Here is a 27,031-nt window from a genome sequence, read left to right as displayed (position 1 = left end):
CTAATATAATGCTATATTGTGTTTTCGCTGTAAAAATCTGAAATATTGGCTGGATTCACAAGATCTTTGTCTTTCATTTGCTGTACGCTGTGTATTTTTCATAAATGTTTTATGATGAGTATTTAGGTAATTCACGTTGGTCTCTGTAGTTATTCTAGTTGCTTTGGTGAGAGTTGTGATGGTGGCTGCAATGTAAAACTATGATTTATACCTGAAATATGCACATTTTTCTAACAAAACATATGCTATACAATAAATATGTTATCAGACTGTCATCTGATGAAGTTGTTTCTTGGTTAGTGACTATTTATGTCTTTATTTGGTCGAATTTGTGATAGCTAACTATGCAGGAAAAAAATGGTGGGAAAAAAAAGTTGTGTCTTTTGCTATCGTGGTTAGCTAATAGAAATACATATTGTGTCTTCCCTGTAAAACATTTTAAAAATCAGAAATGATGGCTGGATTCACAAGATGTGTATCTTTCATCTGGTGTCTTGGACTTGTGATTTAATGATATTTAGATGGTAGTATTTACTTGTGGCGCTATGCTAGGCTATGCTAGTCAGCTTTTTTACTGATGAGGGTGCTCCCGGATCCGGGATTGTGACCAAGTAGAAGTTAAATGTATTTGGCTAAGGTGTATGTAAATTTCCGACTTCAACTGTACATACTATATACAGTATCACCCAGGAAAAACATATTTTCTGTGGTTTGTCTGTGGCACAGCCGAGTAATGGGAGTTGGTGAGTGGTTTTGGGGAGTACCCCCACTTGTGCACGGGCAGGGGGCATGTTGAAAAAATAAGTTCCCTGTTTAAGTCCCTTGTAGATTAGTGCCTTTCAGGACCAGTCACTCCACAATCTGGGCAAAGGTGGTTTTTTCCCGTTCCCTTCTTTTTCATGTTGAACATCAGTTCAATATCTGTGTTATTTCTCTGTGGGAAAGTAAGCATCCCCTCCAAGTCCATCCCTGACCATCCAGGCAAGGAGGTGCTTACCGAACCACTACCTGCCTCTTGTTGTCAGTGTCCTCAGCACAGTGACTACTGCTGGTGAATGTTGTGCGGTAGATGTAGAGCAGCTTCTTGGGGACTTAATAAGTGACTTATTAAGTGACTTAATAGTTTGTGGTTTCCACAGAATCAGCCACAGTCTCAGCTGTGCAGCAGCAGTATTCACATATTCCATTACAGAGTCTTTGTATTTGTCTCTGTATCTACTGTGTTAGTGTTCTGATCCCTCAATAAATACATATCTGAAATAATAATGGACATTTCTACTGAGAAATATTTCACGTTAAAACCATTTTTAAAAACATGCCTTTCTCACTGAAACAAGTTTAGTTCAAAATTCAAAAATCTCCTATATAGTATAACAAACTGTAAACAGCTACAACAAAAAACATTTGACAATTTTGAAATGTTCGTCTGCATATTAACCAACTCCAAACCAAAATGTCTGACTCCTGCTGTCAGCTGGAAGGTCAGAATGACACGGGGAAACTGCTACTTCCAACATCCATATTCTGAACTGCTCATTAAAACGGATTGTGTGGTAACACCAGGAGACCAGCAGAGCCTCGACACACACAGAGATGAGAGTTTAAAGCAGTGACTTTGCATGCAGAGAGAGGCGGTCTCTGGGGCTCATCCAATCATATCCCAAGACACTGGCGTGCACCAGGGTGGTGTCCAATCATAGCCGATGACACTGGCAGGAACCTGCACGGCCTCCAATCAATTCAATCCCATAGGGAGAAAAAATGTCTTGCATAAGTCTTGAGAGAGGGGGATATAGTAAAAACAGGCGACCATATGTCACTATTAAAAGACATGTAATATCACAGGTAATTCTACAAAAGAGCTTAGTTTGACAGTTTTACCCCCCTGCAATTCATAACCAGCAGTTATGAGTGACAATAAAATGCTATATGGTCCCTTGTTAGCACAGACTGGCACGGTGGGGCTTGCTGATTGGCTGCTAGAGCTACTCAGCCAATCAGGCCTCTCTTCTCTCATTAAGATCAGAGGACAGCTAGGCCACACCTGCCACAGAGTGCATCTTTAGACAACAACAGTCCCTCATCATGCCATGACCAGGTCCCACTGTAGTTTACATTATAAAAAAAGACAAGACAATGCTGCATCAGAGGACCAATAGACCGACACTGATAAAGAGTTAACATTAATGACTAATTGTCTGAGGCCCTTGGCTGGTGCTTCTCATTGGCTACAAGGAAATCACAATGAATCACCGTCATATTACACGTTTACAACTACAGTTATACTTAAAACGTAAAAGAGCGCAAGGTTGCACTTCTGAAATCTATTTTTTCTTCCTCTTCTTCTCTGTGCAGTGTGTTTCAAATGTTCCTGTCTTTGTTCTCCTCTTGTTCCAGTCTTTTTGTGTGTGTCAGACTGAGACAAAGACGTCTAGGTAGAGGCGGTCGTAGGATTCCCTGAAGAAGAGGATGAGGACGAGGCTGAAGGCACAGGAGCCCGTCAAACACCAGTTTAGCCACGACAACTCTGAGGAGAGATGGAAAAGGTTCATTAGATCACTGAAGGTTACTCATTACATCTGTTCCTCTATGCTCACTGCAGGCAAGACATCACCGGTACACTACTGTACATCACAATGACCTTTATAACAGACGACAAGAACAACCAATCATATAGTTAAAGTATTGACTTCATGACTGTGTATAAACCCAACCAACGACATGCAATAGTAGTAGTATAACGTGTTCTAATAGTTTAATGTGTGGAAGTTATTCATGTCCGTTGACTCAAAACAAGCCCTAATCATGCAATGTGTAGACTAGAGGGTGACATCGTTCAGAAATTGGCTGAACTTTGTGTCATGCATCTAAATAATGTCAGTAATGGCCTGTTTTCCCTTTCAGCATTGAACTAAACTTGAACCCCAATGTTTTTCCTTTTCCCTCCTGTTTTGCTGTTTAAGCGCCAGTGGCCCTAGCTAGCCTGTAATGAAGAGGTAATGGAAAGACACGTGTAGAGTGGGACTAATTGGTGTGAGCCATGGTTCTACCTCAACACACACACACACACACACACACACACACACACACACACACACACACACACACACACACACACAGACACACACACACACACACACACACACACACACACACACACACACACACACACACACACACACACACACACACACTTGACAGACACATTACTTCCTGTTACTGCCCCAGAAAGAAATCGATAGGTCTCCTTTCAGCTGCACAGCACTAGGCATGCCCTCTCAACATGATGCAGAGGTGTGGGTGGGGGGAGAGAGAGAACGAGAAAGAGAGGGAGAGAGAGAGACGGAATACAGAGAAAGAGAGTCACCAGAGAGAGCGAGGGAGACCAGAGAGTGAAAGAGAGAAACAGAGAGACAGAAAGAGAGAGAGAGAGCAGAGAGAGAAACAGAGAGACAGAAAGAGAGAGAGAGCAGAGAGAGAAACAGAGACAGAAAGAGAGAGCAGAGAGAGAGAGCAGAGAGAGAGACAGAAAGAGAGAGAGAGAGCAGAGAGACAGAAAGAGAGAGCAGAGAGAGAGAGAAACAGAGACAGAAAGAGAGAGAGAGAGCAGAGAGAGAAACAGAGAGACAGAGAGACAGAAAGAGAGAGAGCAGAGAGAGAGAGAGAGAGAGAGAAACAGATAGACTAAACGAGAGAGAGAGAGACTGAGCGGGGTGCCCAGCACCCCTACCACTAAGACAGGAACCACACGGCCTGATAAGGTAGAAGATGACAGCCCTCCAGCAGCTGGCAGGGCCCTGATAAAGAACCAGCAGGACTAAATATAGAGAAATGAGGTCAAAACACACCAAACTGAGTGGAGCATGCATCTTAATTCCCCCTGCAGGGCATTTCAATTTCAGTTGCCCAGTCCTATAAGGCAGTTGATCAATTGCCCCTGAAGTGAGCGGCTCAATCGATGGGTGAGAAGTGAGACTCAAGCTAGGTCAGCCGTTTGGCCTGTTTGGGTAAATTATATGATTTGGCCCTCTGGCACATCTCCGAGTGAGTCAGCCAGAATAGATCCACCTCTCCACCAGGGTAAGGTGAAGGAGACAAGGGTGCATTGCACACAGGAGAAAGAAAATAGGCCTTTTTGGCTTACTCTTTCACTTATTGTTGCTGCCTATACCTGCACAGAAAACATTCATAGTGTCCAGAGGGGAAGGGGACATAAGGGAGAGAGTAAGAAAGAGAGAGGCTCCTCCTCAGGACAATGTGAAGGAAAATAATATTTTTTCTTGCTTATCCTTTCATTTGTGTCTCCACTAGGATACAAAAAGAGCCTCTTCCTGAAGCCAGAAAGAGTGAACATCTGTGGATCCAGAGCACAGTGGACAGAGAGAGAACATCTGTGGGTTCAGAGCACAGTGGACAGAGAGAGAACATCTGTGGGTTCAGAGCACAGCGGACAGAGAGAGAGAACATCTGTGGATCCAGAGCACATTGGACAGAGAGAGAGAACATCTGTGGATCCAGAGCACATTGGACAGAGAGAGAACATCTGTGGGTGCAGAACACAGTGGACAGAGAGAGAACATCTGTGGGTCCAGAGCACAGTGGACAGAGAGAGAACATCTGTGGGTCCAGAACACAGTGGAGAGAGAGGACATCTGTGGGTTCAGAACACAGTGGACAGAGAGAGAGACAGAGAAAGAACATTTGTGGGTTCAGAGCACAGTGGACAGAGAGAGACAGAGAGAGAACGTCTGTGGGTCCAGAACACAGTGGACAGAGAGAGAACATCTGTGGGTCCAGAACACAGTGGACAGAGAGAGAACATCTGTGGGTCCAGAACACAGTAGACAGAGAGAGAACATCTGTGGGTCCAGAGCACAGTAGACAGAGAGAGAACATCTGTGGGTCCAGAGCACAGTGGACAGAGAGAGAACATCTGTGGATCCAGAGCACAGTGGACAGAGAGAGAACATCTGTGGGTTCAGAACACAGTGGACAGAGAGAGAACATCTGTGGGTTCAGAGCACAGTGGACAGAGAGAGAGACAGAGAGAGAACATCTGTGGGTTCAGAGCACAGTGGACAGAGAGAGAGACAGAGAGAGAACATCTGTGGGTTCAGAGCACAGTGGACAGAGAGAGACAGAGAGAGAACGTCTGTGGGTCCAGAACACAGTGGACAGAGAGAGAACATCTGTGGGTCCAGAACACAGTGGACAGAGAGAGAACATCTGTGGGTTCAGAACACAGTGGACAGAGAGAGAACATCTGTGGGTTCAGAGCACAGTGGACAGAGAGAGAGAACATCTGTGGGTTCAGAGCACAGTGGACAGAGAGAGAACATCTGTGGGTCCAGAGCACAGTGGACAGAGAGAGAGACAGAGAGAGAACATCTGTGGGTTCAGAGCACAGTGGACAGAGAGAGAACATCTGTGGGTCCAGAGCACAGTGGACAGAGAGAGAGACAGAGATAGAACATCTGTGGGTCCAGAGCACAGTGAAAGACAAAAGAAGAAGTGAAAAGGTGAAGGATGTTCCATTGTGCAGTAGCACAGTCATTAATCAAGTTAGCTCAGTAACCTGTTGCCTGTTGGTGTGGCAGTGATGTGGAGGCCTGTTAACGGAGTTGTGTTTCTCTGACTGTGTTGTCACCACAGCCTGCCTGCGCCTGATTCATCCATTTAGATAGGAGATTAAGGGAGGAGAGATATGTGAACGGGTGTGGAGTCTGAATGAATGCTAATGTGTCTTTGTATGCTTACCAACAAGTATTTGGTGGTAAAGAAAGGGCTAAGTGGCTTGTGCGGTCATGGTCCCTCTGACATCGTCAGTGAGGAGTGGTGGGGCTGTAGTGTGTAGAAAGTTGCTTGAACAGCAATACACAGGGGAATAGGAGTGGACTGAATCTATTTCCCTTTCTGTACATGAATAATGAAAGAGCCTCTGGGGGACATACGTTGATGCAGGCTATCATAGCTCCAGTAGCTCAGTGATAATACCCAACTGACAGTTAGAAAGGACAATTGAAATGATGTTTTCACTTCTCCCTCTGGCTATATTGACGCCTCACCCTGCGCCATCAGCCAAAGCCGCTTATCATACCAGAATTATTCCTAATTGTGGCCGATAATGCTGCGTTTTAAAATGGATGTAGCTTTTCAGAGCTGGTTAAATGTCTTCTCACTTTACAGAGCTGTTTTTTAGGGGAACGGAGCTAGCTGACTGGCTGACATTAGCCAGAAATAAATGAAATGAAATCATAAAACGTTCAATGAAACAAAATGAGAATAATTATTTTCTATTACTGTCAGAATGTTCAGACTGGGTGGGTAGACATTAAGACGGTTTAATATGACTGTGTGTGTTCCTAATAGTGTGTGTTTGATTATACTGTCAGCTGTTCCCATGATGATCATTCAAAAACATCCCAGAAATAAAAGTGCAACTGCAAAACAAAAGGCTTGTTATGGGTCAACGTGGCGCTACAGTCTCCGACGCCGCCATAACATTCACAAAAGGTTAGGAATTACAGATAAGCCAAATAACATGTTATTAATCTCATAGTGTTGTACTTCAGACAAATACTGCAAAGTTTGAAATAAAAAGAAAAGCGGCAATTATTTTCTGTCTGATTCCCTTGTAGAAGTCTTGGCAACAAACCCAACGATATAGCTGCCTATCCAACACAACCCCTAACTCCTCCACATAGACGAGGAATCTTTGACGCTACACTTCACAATAAGGCTCCCTACTTTGTATTCCACCCACCACTCCATAGCTAAATCACAAACACAGAGACGATGAAATCTAAAGTACCAACAACTATAGCTGTATGCATTCATATGGCCAATGTTGTCTCCATTTATGTGTTCAGACAGATTCAGTCCTATATAGAGAATAGGGTGCCATTTGGGAGGCACACGGAAATACCCTGCTGGAATAGAAGGAAGTTGGGACCCGCTGAGCCGAGACCCTTGCAACCCTTCAATATTAAAACAATATGTATAAAAACATTGAATCAGTTAAATCATTGATACTTCAGAATCTGTTCTTTTGGCAGTGAGCAGCGAATGGAAATTTTAAATCAACTGTAACCAAAAAATAAATGAACATCTTTGAGCCTGAGATTGCCAATTTAAAATGAAGGATGGAGCGGGGTTGATTTTGAAAAGGCAAAGATTTATATGGAATTCTTCTGCTTTTAATTCCACACCACCGCATATGCCACATCGATTACTGTATAAGGCTGAAATGAATGAAGGATGAATTAGAGGTAAAAAAGAAAATATTGTAGCCCTATCATACAGTGGAGGCTGCTGAGGGGAAGATGGCTCATAATAATGGCTGGAACAGAGCAAATGGAATGGCATCAAACCATGTGTTCGATGCATTTGATACCATTCCACTCATTCTGCTCAAACCATTACCACAAGCCCATCCTCCCCAATTAAGATGCGACCAACCACCTGTGCCATCATACTGTCCTATTCCTTACAAATCTCTGTTTTGTGGTGGTTGAATGTTATCCTCCGTTCATCCACATTGGTTGATAAACAAAACAGATACAACAGGAACTGGATTAAGTCGTAGTTGTCCCCCATAATGAAATCGGGGAGGGGACTGTGGATACGTCTCCGTCCGTTAGTACGTTTGTACGTTTGTCACACACGATATCTCAGACAGCACTGGCCCGATTTTGACAAAACTTGGGTGAATGATGCGTCTTGCCATAGAGAGCCAATATTTACAAAATTGCATAATTCGTGGGGGACAACATGTTTACTGTTACCTTTTAATAAGTCGTCTCAAATACATGTAAACCAATGGTCTAAATTCCTATAGGGACATGTACATATCGTATTAATTGTTCCTAACACTGACTCCTGAGGAACACCAACTGCTCTACTTTTATAGGGCCGAGCTACTGGCAGTCATCAAGAGTGTCCAGTCCTCACAGGAATACCACAAGAGTCTGAACTCAAGATGTCTTGGGCCCTTAACTATAGATCTCAGACCAGTCTCAGCTGGGTATAGTCTCTGAGCATCACTCAGTGCAGAAGAGAGGGAGCGAGAGACCCACGGGTAACATAAACCACACTACTGTCTGTGACCACAACAGGGTTATATTTTAAAAGCTAAAGCTGCGCCAAAGCGCTCTCATCTCAGTTTAATCTCCTGCGTGTCAGAGGGAAAGAGGGTAGGATGCTGCCAACACAGTTCCCTTCACAGTTCCCACCATATGGGCAGCATCCAGCACAGACCCCTCTGTACACATCCACCAAGATGTCATCAACCATCACCACCAACAACTAGAAGAGGAAAATGTATACTTTGAGGCCTGTGTCCGTTTGCTGATCCTACAGTACAGACATCTCCATCTGACACAGCCTGGCTATTGACAGTCGACACTGTGTCTACCTGGGACCAGCCAGACTGTACACCCCCTGTACTCTGGGGGACCAGCCAGACTGTACACCCCCTGTACTCTGGGGGACCAGCCAGACTGTTCACCCCCTGTACTCTGGGGGACCAGCCAGACTGTACACCCCCTGTACTCTGGGGGACCAGCCAGACTGTACACCCCCTGTACTCTGGGGGACCAGCCAGACAGTACACCCCCTGTACTCTGGGGGAACAGCCAGACTGTACACCCCCTGTACTCTGGGGGACCAGCCAGACTGTACACCCCCTGTACTCTGGGGGACCAGCCAGACTGTACACCCCCTGTACTCTGGGGGACCAGCCAGACTGTACACCCCCTGTACTCTGGGGGACCAGCCAGACTGTACACCCCCTGTACTCTGGGGGACCAGCCAGACAGTACACCCCCTGTACTCTGGGGGACCAGCCAGACTGTACACAGGTCTGGAGCCTGTAGAAATATAAAGTAATAGAAAAAGACAAATAGGAGAAATAGAGGTAGAGATAGTCTGTTCTCTGTAATGTGCTCTACTTACAAATGATACATGAACCTACGCTAGACCAAGACAATGAATACCAGGCTGGGAGAGATAAAACATTTTTTTAAATTATTATAATCAAAATAAATATTATATCTTAAAAAGTCTGGGAATCTAATTTTTATATCTATTTGTTAAGATTGAAAATGATCCTGAGTGGATATGTAGGCACATCTGACCTCTTGACCTGGATGTAAATCTGACCCACTGCTCTAGAGCGCTCTCCTATCCACTTCTTTCTCTTCCATCTTGTGTTGTAGCTGTACTCTACCCGTCAGTCTTACCTGTGCTGTAGAAGGTGAGGAAGAAGAGGAGGCAGCCGGTGACCAGGTTACCGAGGAAGGTGACCACACCACAGGTGATGCCCTCTGGCACGGGGTACACGGTCTCGATGAAGAGTTCAAAGAAGATGGGCACACTACTGTTGATGAAGATGCCCACCAGGATACAGGAGGTGTACAGGGTGGCTGCGGGGAAGAGGGGAGGGGGGTTAATCAATCAATCATCACATTTTATAAAGCAGAGGACAGGGATTCATGGGTTAACCAATCAAATTTGACTTATAAAGCCCTTTTTACATCAACAGGTGTCAAAGTATTTTACATATGGCACTTTAACTAGTACGAGATGACACTAGTCTAGTGTGACCATAAGAACAGTGTCACCATGAGAAGGCCTCCAAGTTCTCATTGTTACACATCAAAGCTTACTCATAATGTCATTCCAGCTAAGACAATGGTGGTTTAACAGTGGGTGGTGGATGGGGGGAAAAACACAGGCAAAACCACCTGCTGTGCAGCTTGTGTTTTCATGAGATTGACTACAGTTAGTTATTCTCAGGGCACAGGCAAATTGCGTTGGTAAGTGCCATATGCTGCTGGCCGATTCCCCCAGTGTGTGTGTGTGTGTGTTTGTATGTGTGTACGGGTGCCCGTGTGTGTGTGTGCATCTCATCTAGTGTGCGCGCGCGCGTGTGTGTGTGTATATTTGTCCCCAATTTGCTTGTACGCATTTGTGTGTGTGTATGTATGCGCACAGTGTCTGCGTGTGTCCGTGCTTGTGTGCCTGTGTGTCTTGGCCACCACTGATCGAGATCTCAGCTGCTCTGAGGCCGAGCTCGGGGCCCTGGGCTGGGGGAGGAGATTAAGCCATCACCGTGGAGCAGAGCATTGCTACATCCCAAATGGCACCCTATTCCCTATAAAGCGCACTACTTTTGACCAGAGTACTATGGTAGTGCACTATATAAGGAATAGGGTACCATTTGGAACAGAACATGGCTCAGTCTCCTCCGTCTCCTTTATCACTGCAGATTGGGCCAAATCAACTCCTCATTAGCCAGCACCGCTCTAAATCACAATGCTGCCTCAGAGGACCCAGCCTGCCTGCCTGCCTGCCGCTGTCACAGAGGAACTGAGGCGATGCCACTGCACCGACGACACAGTCATCAAATCCGGAAAGAATATCCCCTCTTCCCTCTCATCATCCCTTTGTTCAACCACCCCCGTCCTGCTCTAAGACAGGCTGGTATCAAACACAGACAACCTCTAGTGTCCCACGGCTGCTCTGTTCCTCCCACTCTGTCTCAGTCTCTCCCAGGTTGTAGCTAGTTGATCCCCAGGGGATGGTGCCGCTTCATCGCAACATTTTAGACTTTTCAGTAGAGGAAGTATGGTAGTAGAACCATGAAGAATGTGTCCAAGAGAAGACCCCACGCTGTCAGCGAATCCCTTCAAAAAAATTGTTGATCCCCTTAAAGTCAGCCTGCAGACACCCGGCCTAGGAGTCGCTAGAGCACGATGAGCGAAGTAAAGCCCCCTCGGCCCAACCCTCCCGTAACCAGGGCGATGCTGGGCCAAATGTGCCACGGCCGGTTGTGGCACAGCCCAGGAATGAACCCGGGTCTGGAGTAACGTCTCTAGCACTGCGATGCAGTGCCTTAGACCACTGCGCCACTCTGGAGGCCAGCGAATCACTATTACATGAATGATAATAGATTTCGTTGAAGAACAAAACCAGTGAAGTTGTGTAAAAAACAGACACATTATTATTAATTTACTAAGTGCGGAAGCTGAGGATTTCAAAAAAGGGATAACAAAGAGAGGTGTGTAATGTGGAAGAGGCTCCTACCAGAGCTATGTATAATACCACCCATGCACAGTACACCAGATGGATGGGCAATCCTGGGGTCTGTTAGTTTGGCACTGTCAGCCAGTAGCGAGAGGATTGAAAAAAATACTGATGACAAGCATGAAAATTATGATGGATGAGAATGCTTAGAGCTGGTGAATGTGAAGTTCATATGTTTGTTTGTTTCAAGGGAAACTGCTAATGTGCTACTGCATCGCAGTCCATATCTGACCTGAGATTGGAGGGTTGGGAGTTCCATCCCCGGCCGAGTCATACCAAAGACTGTACAAATGGGACCTATGCTTGGCCCTGCGATAGACAAGAGTCCTGTCCAGGCGGTGTACTTGTACATCAATCTGCCTCACGCTACAGAAACAGGAGATGTACTTGCTTTACTCGGTCCATGCGTCCCTTCCTACATCTAAAGGACAAGTCTGCTATTGAAGTATCCATTGAAGTATCCATTGTGGCTCTAGGATTCTCTGGAAACCATGCTCTACTAGGCCTACCTGCAGTGGAGGGTAGGTGTGTGAGCCTGGTCAGGCAGGTTAATGTGAACCAGGTGGAGGCCAGGGAAGCACCAGCCATCATCAGGACCAGGATGAGCTTCAGCATGCCCCGGATAGAATCTGCAAACCTGGGGAGAGACAGAGATGGAGGTAGTAAACCTGGAGAGAGACAGAGATGGAGGTAGTAAACCTGGAGAGAGACAGAGATGGAGGTAGTAAACCTGGAGAGAGACAGAGATGGAGGTAGTAAACCTGGAGAGAGACAGAGATGGAGGTAGTAAACCTGGAGAGAGACAGAGATGGAGGTAGTGAACCTGGAGAGAGACAGAGATGGAGGTAGTAAACCTGGAGAGAGACAGAGATGGAGGTAGTAAACCTGGAGAGAGACAGAGATGGAGGTAGTAAACCTGGAGAGAGAGAGATGGAGGTAGTAAACCTGGAGAGAGAGAGATGGAGGTAGTAAACCTGGAGAGAGACAGAGATGGAGGTAGTAAACCTGGAGAGAGACAGATGGAGGTAGTAAACCTGGAGAGAGACAGAGATGGAGGTAGTAAACCTGGAGAGAGACAGATGGAGGTAGTAAACCTGGGGAGAGACAGATGGAGGTAGTAAACCTGGGGAGAGACAGATGGAGGTAGGAAACCTGGAGAGAGACAGATGGAGGTAGTAAACCTGGAGAGAGACAGAGATGGAGGTAGTAAACCTGGAGAGAGACAGAGATGGAGGTAGTAAACCTGGAGAGAGACAGAGATGGAGGTAGTAAACCTGGGGAGAGACAGAGATGGAGGTAGTAAACCTGGAGAGAGACAGAGATGGAGGTAGTAAACCTGGAGAGAGACAGAGATGGAGGTAGTAAAGCTGGAGAGAGACAAAGATGGAAGTAGTAAACCTGGAGAGAGACAGATGGAGGTAATAAACCTGGAGAGAGACAGAGATGGAGGTAGTAAACCTGGAGAGAGACAGATGGAGGTAGTAAACCTGGATAGAGACAGATGGAGGTAGTAAACCTGGAGAGAGACAGAGATGGAGGTAGTAAACCTGGAGAGAGACAGATGGAGGTAGTAAACCTGGAGAGAGAGAGAGATGGAGGTAGTAAACCTGGAGAGAGAGAGAGATGGAGGTAGTAAACCTGGAGAGAGACAGATGGAGGTAGTAAACCTGGAGAGAAACAGAGATGGAGGTAGTAAACCTGGAGAGAGACAGAGATGGAGGTAGTAAACCTGGAGAGAGACAGAGATGGAGGTAGTGAACCTGGAGAGAGACAGAGATGGAGGTAGTAAACCTGGAGAGAGACAGAGATGGAGGTAGTAAACCTGGAGAGAGACAGAGATGGAGGTAGTAAACCTGGAGAGAGACAGAGATGGAGGTAGTAAACCTGGAGAGAGAGAGATGGAGGTAGTAAACCTGGAGAGAGACAGAGATGGAGGTAGTAAACCTGGAGAGAGACAGATGGAGGTAGTAAACCTGGAGAGAGACAGAGATGGAGGTAGTAAACCTGGAGAGAGACAGAGATGGTAGTAAACCTGGAGAGAGACAGATGGAGGTAGTAAACCTGGGGAGAGACAGATGGAGGTAGGAAACCTGGAGAGAGACAGATGGAGGTAGTAAACCTGGAGAGAGACAGAGATGGAGGTAGTAAACCTGGAGAGAGACAGATGGAGGTAGTAAACCTGGAGAGAGAGAGAGATGGAGGTAGTAAACCTGGAGAGAGAGAGAGATGGAGGTAGTAAACCTGGAGAGAGAGAGAGATGGAGGTAGTAAACCTGGAGAGAGACAGATGGAGGTAGTAAACCTGGAGAGAGATAGAGATGGAGGTAGTAAACCTGGAGAGAGACAGAGATGGAGGTAGTAAACCTGGAGAGAGACAGAGATGGAGGTAGTAAACCTGGAGAGAGACAGAGATGGAGGTAGTAAACCTGGAGAGAGACAGAGATGGAGGTAGTAAACCTGGAGAGAGACAGAGATGGAGGTAGTAAACCTGGAGAGAGACAGAGATGGAGGTAGTAAACCTGGAGAGAGAGAGATGGAGGTAGTAAACCTGGAGAGAGACAGAGATGGAGGTAGTAAACCTGGAGAGAGACAGAGATGGAGGTAGTAAACCTGGAGAGAGACAGAGATGGAGGTAGTAAAGCTGGAGAGAGACAGAGATGGAGGTAGTAAAGCTGGAGAGAGACAGAGATGGAGGTAGTAAAGCTGGAGAGAGACAGAGATGGAGGTAGTAAAGCTGGAGAGAGACAGAGATGGAGGTAGTAAAGCTGGAGAGAGACAGAGATGGAGGTAGTAAAGCTGGAGAGAGACAGAGATGGAGGTAGTAAACCTGGAGAGAGACAGAGATGGTAGTAAACCTGGAGAGAGACAGATGGAGGTAGTAAACCTGGGGAGAGACAGATGGAGGTAGGAAACCTGGAGAGAGACAGATGGAGGTAGTAAACCTGGAGAGAGACAGAGATGGAGGTAGTAAACCTGGAGAGAGACAGATATGGAGGTAGTAAACCTGGAGAGACAGAGATGGAGGTAGTAAACCTGGAGAGAGACAGAGATGGAGGTAGTAAACCTGGAGAGAGACAGAGATGGAGGTAGTAAACCTGGAGAGAGACAGAGATGGAGGTAGTAAACCTGGAGAGAGAGAGAGATGGAGGTAGTAAACCTGGAGAGAGAGAGAGATGGAGGTAGTAAACCTGGAGAGAGACAGATGGAGGTAGTAAACCTGGAGAGAAACAGAGATGGAGGTAGTAAACCTGGAGAGAGACAGAGATGGAGGTAGTAAACCTGGAGAGAGACAGAGATGGAGGTAGTGAACCTGGAGAGAGACAGAGATGGAGGTAGTAAACCTGGAGAGAGACAGAGATGGAGGTAGTAAACCTGGAGAGAGACAGAGATGGAGGTAGTAAACCTGGAGAGAGACAGAGATGGAGGTAGTAAACCTGGAGAGAGAGAGATGGAGGTAGTAAACCTGGAGAGAGACAGAGATGGAGGTAGTAAACCTGGAGAGAGACAGATGGAGGTAGTAAACCTGGAGAGAGACAGAGATGGAGGTAGTAAACCTGGAGAGAGACAGAGATGGTAGTAAACCTGGAGAGAGACAGATGGAGGTAGTAAACCTGGGGAGAGACAGATGGAGGTAGGAAACCTGGAGAGAGACAGATGGAGGTAGTAAACCTGGAGAGAGACAGAGATGGAGGTAGTAAACCTGGAGAGAGACAGATGGAGGTAGTAAACCTGGAGAGAGAGACAGATGGAGGTAGTAAACCTGGAGAGAGAGAGAGATGGAGGTAGTAAACCTGGAGAGAGAGAGAGATGGAGGTAGTAAACCTGGAGAGAGAGAGAGATGGAGGTAGTAAACCTGGAGAGAGACAGATGGAGGTAGTAAACCTGGAGAGAGATAGAGATGGAGGTAGTAAACCTGGAGAGAGACAGAGATGGAGGTAGTAAACCTGGAGAGAGACAGAGATGGAGGTAGTAAACCTGGAGAGAGACAGAGATGGAGGTAGTAAACCTGGAGAGAGACAGAGATGGAGGTAGTAAACCTGGAGAGAGACAGAGATGGAGGTAGTAAACCTGGAGAGAGACAGAGATGGAGGTAGTAAACCTGGAGAGAGAGAGATGGAGGTAGTAAACCTGGAGAGAGACAGAGATGGAGGTAGTAAACCTGGAGAGAGACAGAGATGGAGGTAGTAAACCTGGAGAGAGACAGAGATGGAGGTAGTAAAGCTGGAGAGAGACAGAGATGGAGGTAGTAAAGCTGGAGAGAGACAGAGATGGAGGTAGTAAAGCTGGAGAGAGACAGAGATGGAGGTAGTAAAGCTGGAGAGAGACAGAGATGGAGGTAGTAAAGCTGGAGAGAGACAGAGATGGAGGTAGTAAAGCTGGAGAGAGACAGAGATGGAGGTAGTAAAGCTGGAGAGAGACAGAGATGGAGGTAGTAAACCTGGAGAGAGACAGAGATGGAGGTAGTAAACCTGGAGAGAGACAGATATGGAGGTAGTAAACCTGGAGAGAGACAGATATGGAGGTAGTAAACCTGGAGAGACAGAGATGGAGGTAGTAAACCTGGAGAGAGACAGAGATGGAGGTAGTAAACCTGGAGAGAGACAGAGATGGAGGTAGTAAACCTGGAGAGAGACAGAGATGGAGGTAGTAAACCTGGAGAGAGACAGAGATGGAGGTAGTAAACCTGGAGAGAGAGAGATGGAGGTAGTAAACCTGGAGAGAGAGAGATGGAGGTAGTAAACCTGGAGAGAGAGAGATGGAGGTAGTAAACCTGGAGAGAGACAGATGAAGGTAGTAAACCTGGAGAGAGACAGAGATGGAGGTAGTAAACCTGGAGAGAGACAGAGATGGAGGTAGTAAACCTGGAGAGAGACAGATGGAGGTAATACACCTGGAGAGAGACGGAGATGGAGGTAGTAAACCTGGAGAGAGACGGAGATGGAGGTAGTAAACCTGGAGAGAGACAGAGATGGAGGTAGTAAACCTGGAGAGAGACAGAGATGGAGGTAGTAAACCTGGAGAGAGACAGAGATGGAGGTAGTAAACCTGGAGAGAGACAGAGATGGAGGTAGTAAACCTGGAGAGAGACAGAGATGGAGGTAGTAAACCTGGAGAGAGACAGATGAAGGTAGTAAACCTGGAGAGAGATAGATGGAGGTAGTAAACCTGGAGAGAGATAGATGGAGGTAGTAAACATGGAGAGAGAGATGGAGGTAGTAAACCTGGAGAGAGACAGAGATGGAGGTAGTAAACCTGGAGAGAGACAGAGATGGAGGTAGTAAACCTGGAGAGAGACAGAGATGGAGGTAGTAAACCTGGAGAGAGATAGATGGAGGTAGTAAACCTGGAGAGAGAGATGGAGGTAGTAAACCTGGAGAGAGACAGAGATGGAGGTAGTAAACCTGGAGCACACACATAGAAACAGGATTGTTTTTAAACAACAACAAATCAACAACTGAAACGCGTACAACATTGCCTACTTTTGGTATGTTTCAAAAATGGCCTAAAGGAAAACTTTATATTTTGGTATTTTCTTCCATTAGTGCACTGTTGATACGGTCCCAAAATGTTTTGCATGTCAGGAGTCAAGTTTTCAAGATATTGGACTTTCAAGAAGCAATGTGTCACCTGCCACATCATCATCATGATGATGCAAATCATGACATGCTTCAAACCACAACAAAGAGTGTAAACAAGTCTCAGGGTGACTTATGTGCCTCCATGTCACCATCGATAAAAGAGAAGCAGTCATGGTGTCAGGAGAATGTAGCTGTCCCTGGGTTACAACTGGTGACAGCTTACAGCGATACACCATGATATGAGTTGATGTCATTTAGATCACCAGTGACTGTGAAGCAAGCAGGCAGATATTTGATGTCTGCTACTCCCTATCCATCCAGACATGCTTTATAAACAAAGCCTCGTGTTTTAGCATTCAAAATCAAATCAAATTGTATTTGTCACATGCGCCGAATACAGCAGGTGCAGACCTTATAGTGAAATACTTACTTACAAGCCCTTAACCAACAACGCAGTTTAAAAAAATTAAAAACACCCCGCCCCCCCCAAAAAAATAAGAATAAGAAATAAAAGAAACAAAATAATTAAAGAGTAGCAGTAAAATAACAATAGCGAGACAATATACAGGGGGTACCGGTACAGAGTCAATGTGCAGGGGGCACAGGTTTGTCGAGGTAATATGTACATGTACACTACCGTTCAAATGTTTGGGGTCACTTAGAAATGTCCTTGGTTTTGAAAGAAAATATATATTTTTTGTCCATTAAAATAACATCAAATTGATCAGAAATACAGTGTAGACATTGTTAATGTTGTAAATGACTAGCATCCTGGAGTCGTCTCTTCACTGTTGACGTTGAGACTGATGTTTTGCGGGTACTATTTAATGAAGCTGCCAGTTGAGGACTTGTGAGGTATCTGTTTCTCAAACTAGACACTAATGTACTTGTCCTCTTGCTCAGTTGTGCCCCCGGGGCCACGCACTCCTCTTTCTATTCTGGTTAGAGCCAGTTTTCGCAGTTCTGTGAAGGGAGTAGTACACAGCGTTGTACGAGATCTTCAGTTTCTTGGCAATTTCTCGCACGGAATAGCCTTCATTTCTCAGAACAAGAATAGACTGACGAGTTTCAGAAGAAAGTTCTTTGTTTCTAGCCTTTTTGAGCCTGTAATCGAACCCACAAATGCTGATGCTCCAGATACTCAACTAGTCTAAAGAAGGCCAGTTTTATTGCTTCTTTAACCAGGACAGTTTCCAGCTGTGCTAACATAATTGCAAAAGGATTTTCTAATGATCAATTAGCCTTTTAAAATGATACACTTGGATTAGCTAACACAACGTGCCATTGGAACACAGGAGTGATGGTTGCTGATAATGGACCTCTGTACGCCTACGTAAATATTCCATAAAAAAATCTGCAGTTTCCAGCTACAATAGTCATTTATAACATTAACAATGTTGTAAACATACACTGTATTTCTGATCAATTTGATATAATTTTAAATGGACAAAAAATTTGCATTTCTTTCAAAAACAAGGACATTTCTAAGTGACCCTAAACTTTTGAACAGTAGTGTAGGTAGAATTATTAAAGTGACTATGCATAGATAATAACAGAGAGTAGCAGCAGTGAGGAGGGGGGGGGGGGGGGGGGGGGGCAATTAGTCTGGGTAGCCATTTAATTAGATGTTCCTCTCTCAACAGGTGTTGAACTATCCCCCCTAACAAGTAGGCTTGGGCAATATATTGTTTATTCCATATACAGGGGATATTTTGAAATATCAATGGTATGATTTTCAATACCGTAAACACATTGTTTTATTGTAAATTGTTTTGGGGTTGAGGGCAACCCCACATCGGCGAGGGCTGCGTGCTGCGCCACTGATTAACTATTAGTTAAGTATAACTATAAGTAATGTAAGTAACTATAAGTAAGTATAACTATAAGTAACTATAAGTGATGTGTCAAATAAATTATATCAAACTCAGGGCTCCAGCTATGCATTTGGTTTGCTATGGAAGTGGCTAGATGTCAATATCAAGCTTCTTGGTTACAGCAGAGATTTTTTATCCCCTCTTGGATCAAGATCCCTGTTGACAATATATATATATATATATATATATATATATATATATATATATTTTAAATAGTGTTAGTAACTTTTAGAAATAGTGTTTGCCCCTTGTACTGTATGCACTTCTGGTAACACTGTATACCCCGGTATGGTACAGAAATTGTATGAAAATATGGATACTGCCCAACCCTACTGACAAGGTTTACTCCTGGACTGACAAGGTTTACTCCTGGACTGACAAGGTTTACTCCTGGACTGACAAGGTTTACTCCTGGACTGACAAGGTTTACTCCTAACTGTTCGACATCGCACATATTGAAGCTCGTAGTGGAAAGACACTAATTGCCTTTGTTTTGTTGTGCACAGACAAGATGCTTCAGAAATATTGTTCAACCCAACAAAGAACTATTTGTGAAAAAACACCCGCAGGAAATGTTGAATTTGTCAAACAGTCTCTCAGAGTTCAATAAAACTGTAGCAGGGAAATCCGTTTTGGACAGCCTCACAGACAACAAAACTATTTAGCTTCAAACCATTTATTTTGCACTGTCTGTGTGTGGCTAAGAACCATATGTCACTCAGACTGTCTGATAGTATGACCCCCACAGTGTTCTGTCTGAGTGAAGAATACATCTAGGATCGACTTTCTATTCATGAATGGACAGAGCAGTCTGCCTAACATGTACCCTTTGGAAGAAAACACAACAGGGATGCTGGGCCATGGAAGGAGGTGCTTTGGCAGGGACAGGCAAGCACTGCCCAGTCTGCTCTCTCATTCCCCAGCCAAAGCCAGCCTTTGCTCCTACCCATCTGCCACCAGCTCCAACTCTCCCCTGGCTGTGCCAGAGACTACAGCCCTGCACCTACCCAGTCAACCCCTCTCCTCTCTGGGTAGAGGACCACAGCTAAGTCCTCTACCCAACCAGCACCAGTATCATATTCTATACGCCACCTACACCCAGCCAAACCCTTGTCTCACTGGGTAGAGGAGCACAGTTAATGGTCCCCTACACCAGTGGTTCCCAAACCTCTCCTCAGGGACCCGCAGCCATTCCATGTATTTGATCTATTCCAGAGCTAGCACACCTGATTCAACTTGTCATCTATCATCAAGCCATTGAATAGGTAAGCCAGGTGAGTTAGTTCGGGGCTATTACAAAATAGTGAAATGTCTGGGGTCTCCGAGAAGAGGTTTGAGAACCACTACCCTACACCACCAGTATCATAATTACTATCACCCCTCTCACATCTAATTTGTTTACTGACACCTGCAATAAATGCAGCATGCATCTAAGTAGTATATTTCAAGACTCCTTTATGCCCTATAATGTCAGCTGACAAGACTGGAGCATACTGTACACCTATCTTGCTGTGAGGTAATGTCTAAATTAAAAGCACATCAATAACAGCTGTGTCAGATTTATTGGCTAGAAGATAGTGACGCTTAAATCTCCTCTGGCATCAGATTTTATTTTGTGCATTCTCCTCTGGATAACTGCAGGAATAATTCAATTCTGATTCCATTTGATATTATCATTATTAGGTCTATTTGTCTCCATTCTGTACCAAGACAAGGGCATGTACTGAATGAACAAACCAGTCTGATAGATGGCCGTAATGATATCACTGACAGACAACGGCCAAAACAAATTCAGTTATTTCCGTTTCCCATTTTAAATATCTTGTTTACCCCTCGTTTATCTAAGATAAATACCTGATCATCTCTCAGGTCTCTAGTGGCAGTTAATGTGGTTAAAAACTCATCCTCCTGCCTCCCTCCCTTCCCTCCTGCCTCCCTCCCTTCCCTCCTGCCTCCCTCCATTCCCTCCTGCCTCCCTCCCTTCCCCTCTGCCTCCCTCCCTTCCCCTCTGCCTCCCTCCCTTCCCCTCTGCCTCCCTCCCTTCCCCTCTGCCTCCCTCCCTTCCCCCGTGTCGCTCCTCAGGTTGATAATGGGACTTGGCTTAAAATGGTGGGGATAATGTTTGACAAAGGATAATGGGAGGTGGTTATTATTATTAATTTCCACCAGCTCTGTTCTGTTCCAGGTATGGTCTTAAAGCAGCAGTTTCACCCCAACCACAAGCTGCTGGCCGACAATTAAACGGCGCAGGCTCATTTGTCAAATGTGTCTCTGACGCACGACACACACACAGACACACACACACAGACAGACACAGACAGACACAGACAGACACACACAGACAGACACAGACAGACACAGACAGACACAGACAGACACACCTCTGAGCACCTGTCGCTAATTGCCCCCACAGTGACAAATACTGCCATCCATCTAGTGGTGGGAGCATCTCAGGGGGAAGAAATATTAGGAAGCATGTGTGTGTGTTGGGGAGTGAGTGTGTTTGGCTATCACAAAGCCCTCCCGGGAAGCAAACCACTTAGTATTTGCAACCATAACACCTGCAGCAAAAGTTCTTGAATTTCTGCTGCCTGTGGCAAGCTGCTCTCTGATGTGTGTGTGGTGTAAGGTGAGACAGAGGTGTGTTATAACTTACGTTCAGGCACGAGAGAGTGTGTGTGTGTGTGTGTGTGCGTGTGCTCTGTACTGTAACTCTGCAGCTCCATCAACACCAAACCGTCAGGCAAATGATCATTAATGGTTCCACAAAGGACCCAGCATTATAGAGGTAAACAGGGGCATCTGCTACTGTGCTTCCCAAACACAACACATCACCAATCACAGCAAAACCCAAACAAACACATACATGGAACGCAACCCCACCCGAAGCACCGCTCTGCTCAGATCAGCTCCCCAAGCTAACCGCCAACAGAAGCCCAATTAAGTCAGACGTGAGAAGGAAGCCAATCAACTGGCTGACTGAGACTCTTTAATGAGTTAGTTTCTGTTTCTCTGCCATGACATCAACATTTACTGAGATTGCAAACATAAGCAAACCTTACCCAACCCTGATTAACCATGGATCTATACTTAACACACAATAGTTTGTTAGATAGCTCCAGTCCACTCCAGCCTATACCAAGAACAGAACAGTTCCATGAATCAAGGCTGGAGTTATGGCCTAGTTTTCCTAATTACAGCGTTGTGAGACTTTGGCCCTGCCTGGAAGTGCAGATTGGACCGGGCGATGAGCATATACATGTCAGCTGGACGACGGATCCCTTCCTTTTGCAGAGTCCACAGTTTGGGGCCTACGGTGCGTCAGTCTATCCATCAGCTAGAGAGATGTGGCCCATTGCATTAGCATTCACTTACTCACCTCCGTCTATCACAACAACCATGGATTTAATACACTAAGAGAGATGGAGGGAAGGAGTGGATGAGGTGAGCTAAGGGGTTTGAGACTGCGGGCGCCTCCCAAATTGCACCCTTTTCCCTATGTAGTGGACAACTTTTGACCAGAGCTCATAGACATTTAGGACACACCCTGAGACTCCTACCCCCCTCCAATACCACTAAACACAGTAATGTTTCAAGAAAGTGAGAGAACCAGACTGGAATGCAGCATAAGCAGACAGAGTAATAGACTCATTTATTCCTGTGAACATGCTTAGTAATGGCTTTCTAGTTGCTAATCTTGTTGACAGGCCTTGGAGGCAGAGCCAAAGCTATTACGACCAAACATGGGCCGTGTATTTTCATGCATACTTAATCTGAAGATACTAAGTGAGTGTATGGAGTTCACGATAAATGCTTATCCTCCAATTTGACGGCTCACCTGGTCCAAGGAGATGGTTTAGGACTGAAATGATGAGACAGGCTTATTAATGGGAAGATCTCTCCTCACACATCGCTGGACAGAGCTAGCTGTTGGTAGTCAGGCTCAGTCCAAGCCCAGCCTACCTTCAGTCTGTACTGGGCCTACTCCAGACAACCTCTAACTAGAAGCCGGATTCACCGTTGAGATAAGCACACTCAACTCAGACTTTCACAAAATTCATTCAGTGACGTCAATAGGAGAAAATCTGAGTTCAGCGAACGGATCTCAAGTCAGAAAACTGTCCGGGGCCTTTCAGGACATCAAATATCTGACACCCCATCAGGGGTTATTTGTGGGCACATTCAGGTCAAGTCATGCTACAATGCTAAACCACATGGAAATGGTCTGCTGTTTCTGTTGCTTACCTGGCCATGGCCACTCCAAACACACAGCCGCCCACAATGGACCAGAACCCGATCCAGCCAGCATCCACCTTGAGAGACAGACAGAGAGAGAGATAGATGGATACAAAAGGAGAGATCGAGAGAGAATGAGGGTATTGACAGAGAACGAGATAGCAAGGAAGAGAGTGTGGAAGTGAGAATGAGAGACAGAAAGAGAGGAGCATTATTCCATGTTCAGCATGCCAAACACGGCTCAGGGGACCGAGGCTAAACAGAGAGCAGGCACTGTGTCTGAAGACTGGGGAAAACGGTCAATCAAGCCCAGGGTAAATTGCAACCCTGTATTCTGATAGTGGTGGGAGTCAATGGCTGGTGGTGTCAATGTGATGATTCATCACAGACAAACGCCTGCTCTGACAGATGGAGAAGAAAAAACAGACATTATGACCAGGGTCTTGTTCTGTAGGGAGAAAACAGAGCAAAGCAGGGAAACACTACCACAACTTGCCCAATAGGAAGAGAGATGTTAGATTTGTGTTGCAAAAGGTTTTTCTACAGTGTTCCCTACTGAAGCATTCACCAGGGTCTACTGCTGCAGCATCAGCATGAGCGACTGACTGCATCACAGACGGAGGCCAATGTGTCACCCACACAACACACACGCTCTCACACAAACACACACACCTCTCTGGGGAAGCTGAGTGCCAATGAAGGTGTGCTGCGGTTCACATCAATCTACCTTACGCTATAACTCAGGTAGAAAAAAAGAGGAGCCACGTTGAAAGAGGCCAGATGTGAGTATAAACAAGATGAGACCAGAATGTAAATAAAGCATCTAGAGGCCTTTTCTGAAACTTTCTTGAAAAAGTACAAAGGTTGTGAAGCTGAATGCAAATCGTTCTGCATGCTATTTAAGTGTCAGGGAAGAGATCATAGCATTTTGTGTGTGTGTGTGTGTGTGGTTAATTAACTGCAATATGCTCAGTCCTAGATGCAGCCGTACAGGCCTGATTTGTCCGTGCTCAGCTTAATAATCATCGCGTTGTTACTACTGTGTCAATAACCAGGAAATGGTTTCCGTGCTGAAGTTATGTATGGTGTGGAAGCCAGGGCTTCAGGCTCCTGGCACATTCACTTATTTGTCTTTCTTTAATTTTCTCTTGTTTTTGAGCCTTTTAGGCCAGTAATCATGGCACTTACCCGTGGGTGTCGCACGACACGATGGCATTGCCATGCTAATTCATTCAGAGGTAACCACGGAGAGCATCAAAAGACACCACGGAAGTTAGTTGGTACACTGTATGCCTGCCTGCCTGCCTGTCTGGAGGCATAACCAACCACCACTCGGACTGGGCCCATAGCCACAAAGCATTTAAGAGTAGGAGTGCTAATCTAGGATCAGGTTTCCTCTCGTATACATTATTATTTCAAAGTCAAATCGATCCAAGCTTAACACTCCTTCTCTGAGATGCATAAAGGTTACAGTTCACCGTCTGTCTGGGAGCAGCAGAATTAACCACCACAGCTAGATGTAACTCTAGATCAGGAAAAGTACAACAGTGACTTTCTCAGTGCAGAAAGCCTCTCTGTAATCAGAAAGCTGAAGCCACTGCTGTGCTTTCAGGTGAAGTATCAACTTTCAGAGTTTTTTTCCTGCGTAGCGACTTAATGTTTACTCTCCATTAACGGAGCAATTACATATGAGTGATTAACGCAGTGTGGGACCTTGTTCTTAAAGCAATGCTAATTACGTACAGAGACACAGAGCTATGTGCCTCAGGACACTGTCTTGCCTAGCACTGGGCTGGGTGTCTGGAGGGAGGAAGGGCTCCTGCAGAGTTCAGACAATAGCCCAGGTTTACCTCAGCCTCATCTCCTCAACACTTCCCAAGTCACGTTCCAAACTCCAGCCCCTTCAACCATCCCATCCCTCCACCTGTCCCCAGCATACTACTCTCTCATGACATATCCCCAGCTGCTGCCCCATACATGTCTATTATTTATAGGATCACTTCCCTTCCCCGTGTGGAGAGGAGACACCGGTTGTGTCCCAAATAGCACCCTATTCCAGAGGCCTATGGGAATAGGCTGCCATTTGGGATGCACCCACAGTGTGGAGAGGGACGCTATGGGATGTCACAGAATGCATTCTGTCAGCAGGAAGAAAGGGTCACCTTAGAGACACTGCAAACGGACACTACTCATCAGCTAGGCAGCGTGGTGGTTGACACTGTTATTGCCACTGGTGGGTGAACCACCTTAGGTTGGACAGCTACAAAATTATCAGGAAACAATCTCAGAAGGCTGGGAGGAAGGTTGGGACGGTGGAGGTGAGGGTTTGTGCGTTCTGGGAAAGACAGGATGACGCAGAGGTGAAAAACAAAGTAGACACCTTCACAGATTTTTTTGTATAAAAAAATGCTCTGGCTGCTTTGTCTGCGCACACACACACACACACACACACACACACACACACACACACACACACACACACACACACACACACACACACACACACACACACACACACACACACACACACACAAACACACACACACACACACACACACACACACACACACACACACACACACCCCTCCCCTGTGGGTGGATGTACTACATGGCGGCAGATTGAAACCAGTGTTTGATATCTGCAGAACAGAGCCTGTTAATGGGAATGCAGAGAACAGCACGGCCGCTGCAATGGCTGGAGGGACACGGCAGCAGTAAGATTGGCAAGTGGCATTTGAGTGGAGAAGTGGAGAGCAGCTGGGAGGTGATTGGAAGGCAGTGAAGGGGGACGAGGGGCTAAAGCAGCGCCTCTGTATTGATCGCCTCGCTGCAGAGAGAGAGAGAGAGCTGTGTCTGGGATGACAGTGGGACCGCACAGCGTGTAGTGTAGAGGGAGAGAGAGTGTGTGTGTGTGTATCACATCACCCACTTTGTCAGCACTGTTTTCCTCTTGATCCCTGACCTAAATACATTTAGTATGTGTGTCAGACTGTCACATCTATAGAGATATCATGTCACACCTTATATCTACCCTCATTGTATTCCTCAATGCATGTTGCTGCTGATAGCATTTTATCAGAATATGGTCATGGTTTGTTGGTGCCAAGGCACCTTGCAGGCTGTATGGGATCGGAAGTTAGGGAGGCTAATGTGTTTTACAGTAGTGTGTGGTTTGCAATGTGAAACTCTAAAATCAAGATCAAACATACTGAAAGTCAAACTTACACTCCTTACATTCTGAGGAGTGAATGCTGCCGTAGTGATGCATTTTAACAACTCTGTTTCTAAGTTTTGAGCCTGGGAAAAACTCTGTACAGAGTTTAGGTAAGGCAGCATCTTTGTGACACCATCTTTAGACAGCCAGATAAAGGCAACTTGGATGAGAAAAGTTCCTTAACATTTCCTTTTGACGACAAATGCAACTGTAAGACATAAAGAGTATAAAGAATTGATGATACTCCCTGTGGGTTCTGACAGAAAGGAAAGATAGCGAAGCGAAGGTGTATGTGTGTTATCCCACAGCTTTGTGATTTCTTCTCAAGTACCTGTCTGATGGTAACCTTGAAAAGAAGCCTCTTTTGTCTCCTTTGAGCCACTACGATCGTGTTAAAAGTAGAGGGTGCTCTGCTCTGTATCCCAACATCTCTCCTCTCATTCTCTCTCATCCTGGATCTCTGATGCTAATCCTGTACCGTTGAAGGGTCTGAGATGCAGCCGGTCTAATTAAACTAAGAATCTAAAGTGTTAAGTGCCTCGCTTTCTTGACATACTCCACATTTTCCCATATGCAAATCATGGGCTGTGGATTCCACCCATGTTTTATTAGACCCTTAAAAAGTTAGCTACACTTAGAGAAGAAGATGGTCCGATAGGAGAGAGAAGAGGATGGACCAACCAACCAAACAAGCCTATGCGGAATGGAGGATAGTTATAAAAACTTGTAATTAGGTATTTTTTGAGGGTGGGTTTTGAAGTTCAAAGTGGTATTCACAAGGGCCTGCTGCTTTTTAATGAGTCCAGGATGGGAAAGTAAAAAGGAATTTGTGAAGAAGATATTTTGAGTTGCCATGCTGGGCTCGAAGTTATGTCAATACTGTATGGCATGGGCCACTGGGGGTTAATTATGAGTCAACATCCATTTCCGTCTGGGAAATTACAGAGTCTGAATCCCAAATGGCATCCTACTCCCTAGATAGTGCACTACGTTTGACCAAGGTCCATAGTGCACTATGTATGGAATACAGTGTTAATTGGCATG

General features: G+C 45.6%; 1 protein-coding gene across 1 annotated transcript in view; it reads right to left on the bottom strand.

Moving 5' to 3' along the window:
* Window positions 1-626: 626 nt before the first annotated feature.
* Window positions 627-27,031, bottom strand: part of LOC120058329 (solute carrier family 49 member 4-like) — a 67,878-nt gene continuing 41,473 nt past the window's right edge. Inside the window, exons 6-9 of the mRNA XM_039006912.1 lie at window positions 22,783-22,850; window positions 11,595-11,722; window positions 9,240-9,422; window positions 627-2,527 (exon numbers count right to left, since the gene is read on the bottom strand). Coding sequence (XP_038862840.1) covers window positions 2,412-2,527; window positions 9,240-9,422; window positions 11,595-11,722; window positions 22,783-22,850 — 495 coding nt within the window. The 3' untranslated portion in view covers window positions 627-2,411. The remainder of the gene's footprint in view (window positions 2,528-9,239; window positions 9,423-11,594; window positions 11,723-22,782; window positions 22,851-27,031) is intronic.

This window comes from Salvelinus namaycush, chromosome 13 (genome assembly GCF_016432855.1).
Source record: "Salvelinus namaycush isolate Seneca chromosome 13, SaNama_1.0, whole genome shotgun sequence".
Taxonomy (NCBI): domain Eukaryota; kingdom Metazoa; phylum Chordata; class Actinopteri; order Salmoniformes; family Salmonidae; genus Salvelinus; species Salvelinus namaycush.
Note: the sequence above shows the minus strand (reverse complement) of the source record. Positions and strands in the feature narration are given on the sequence as shown.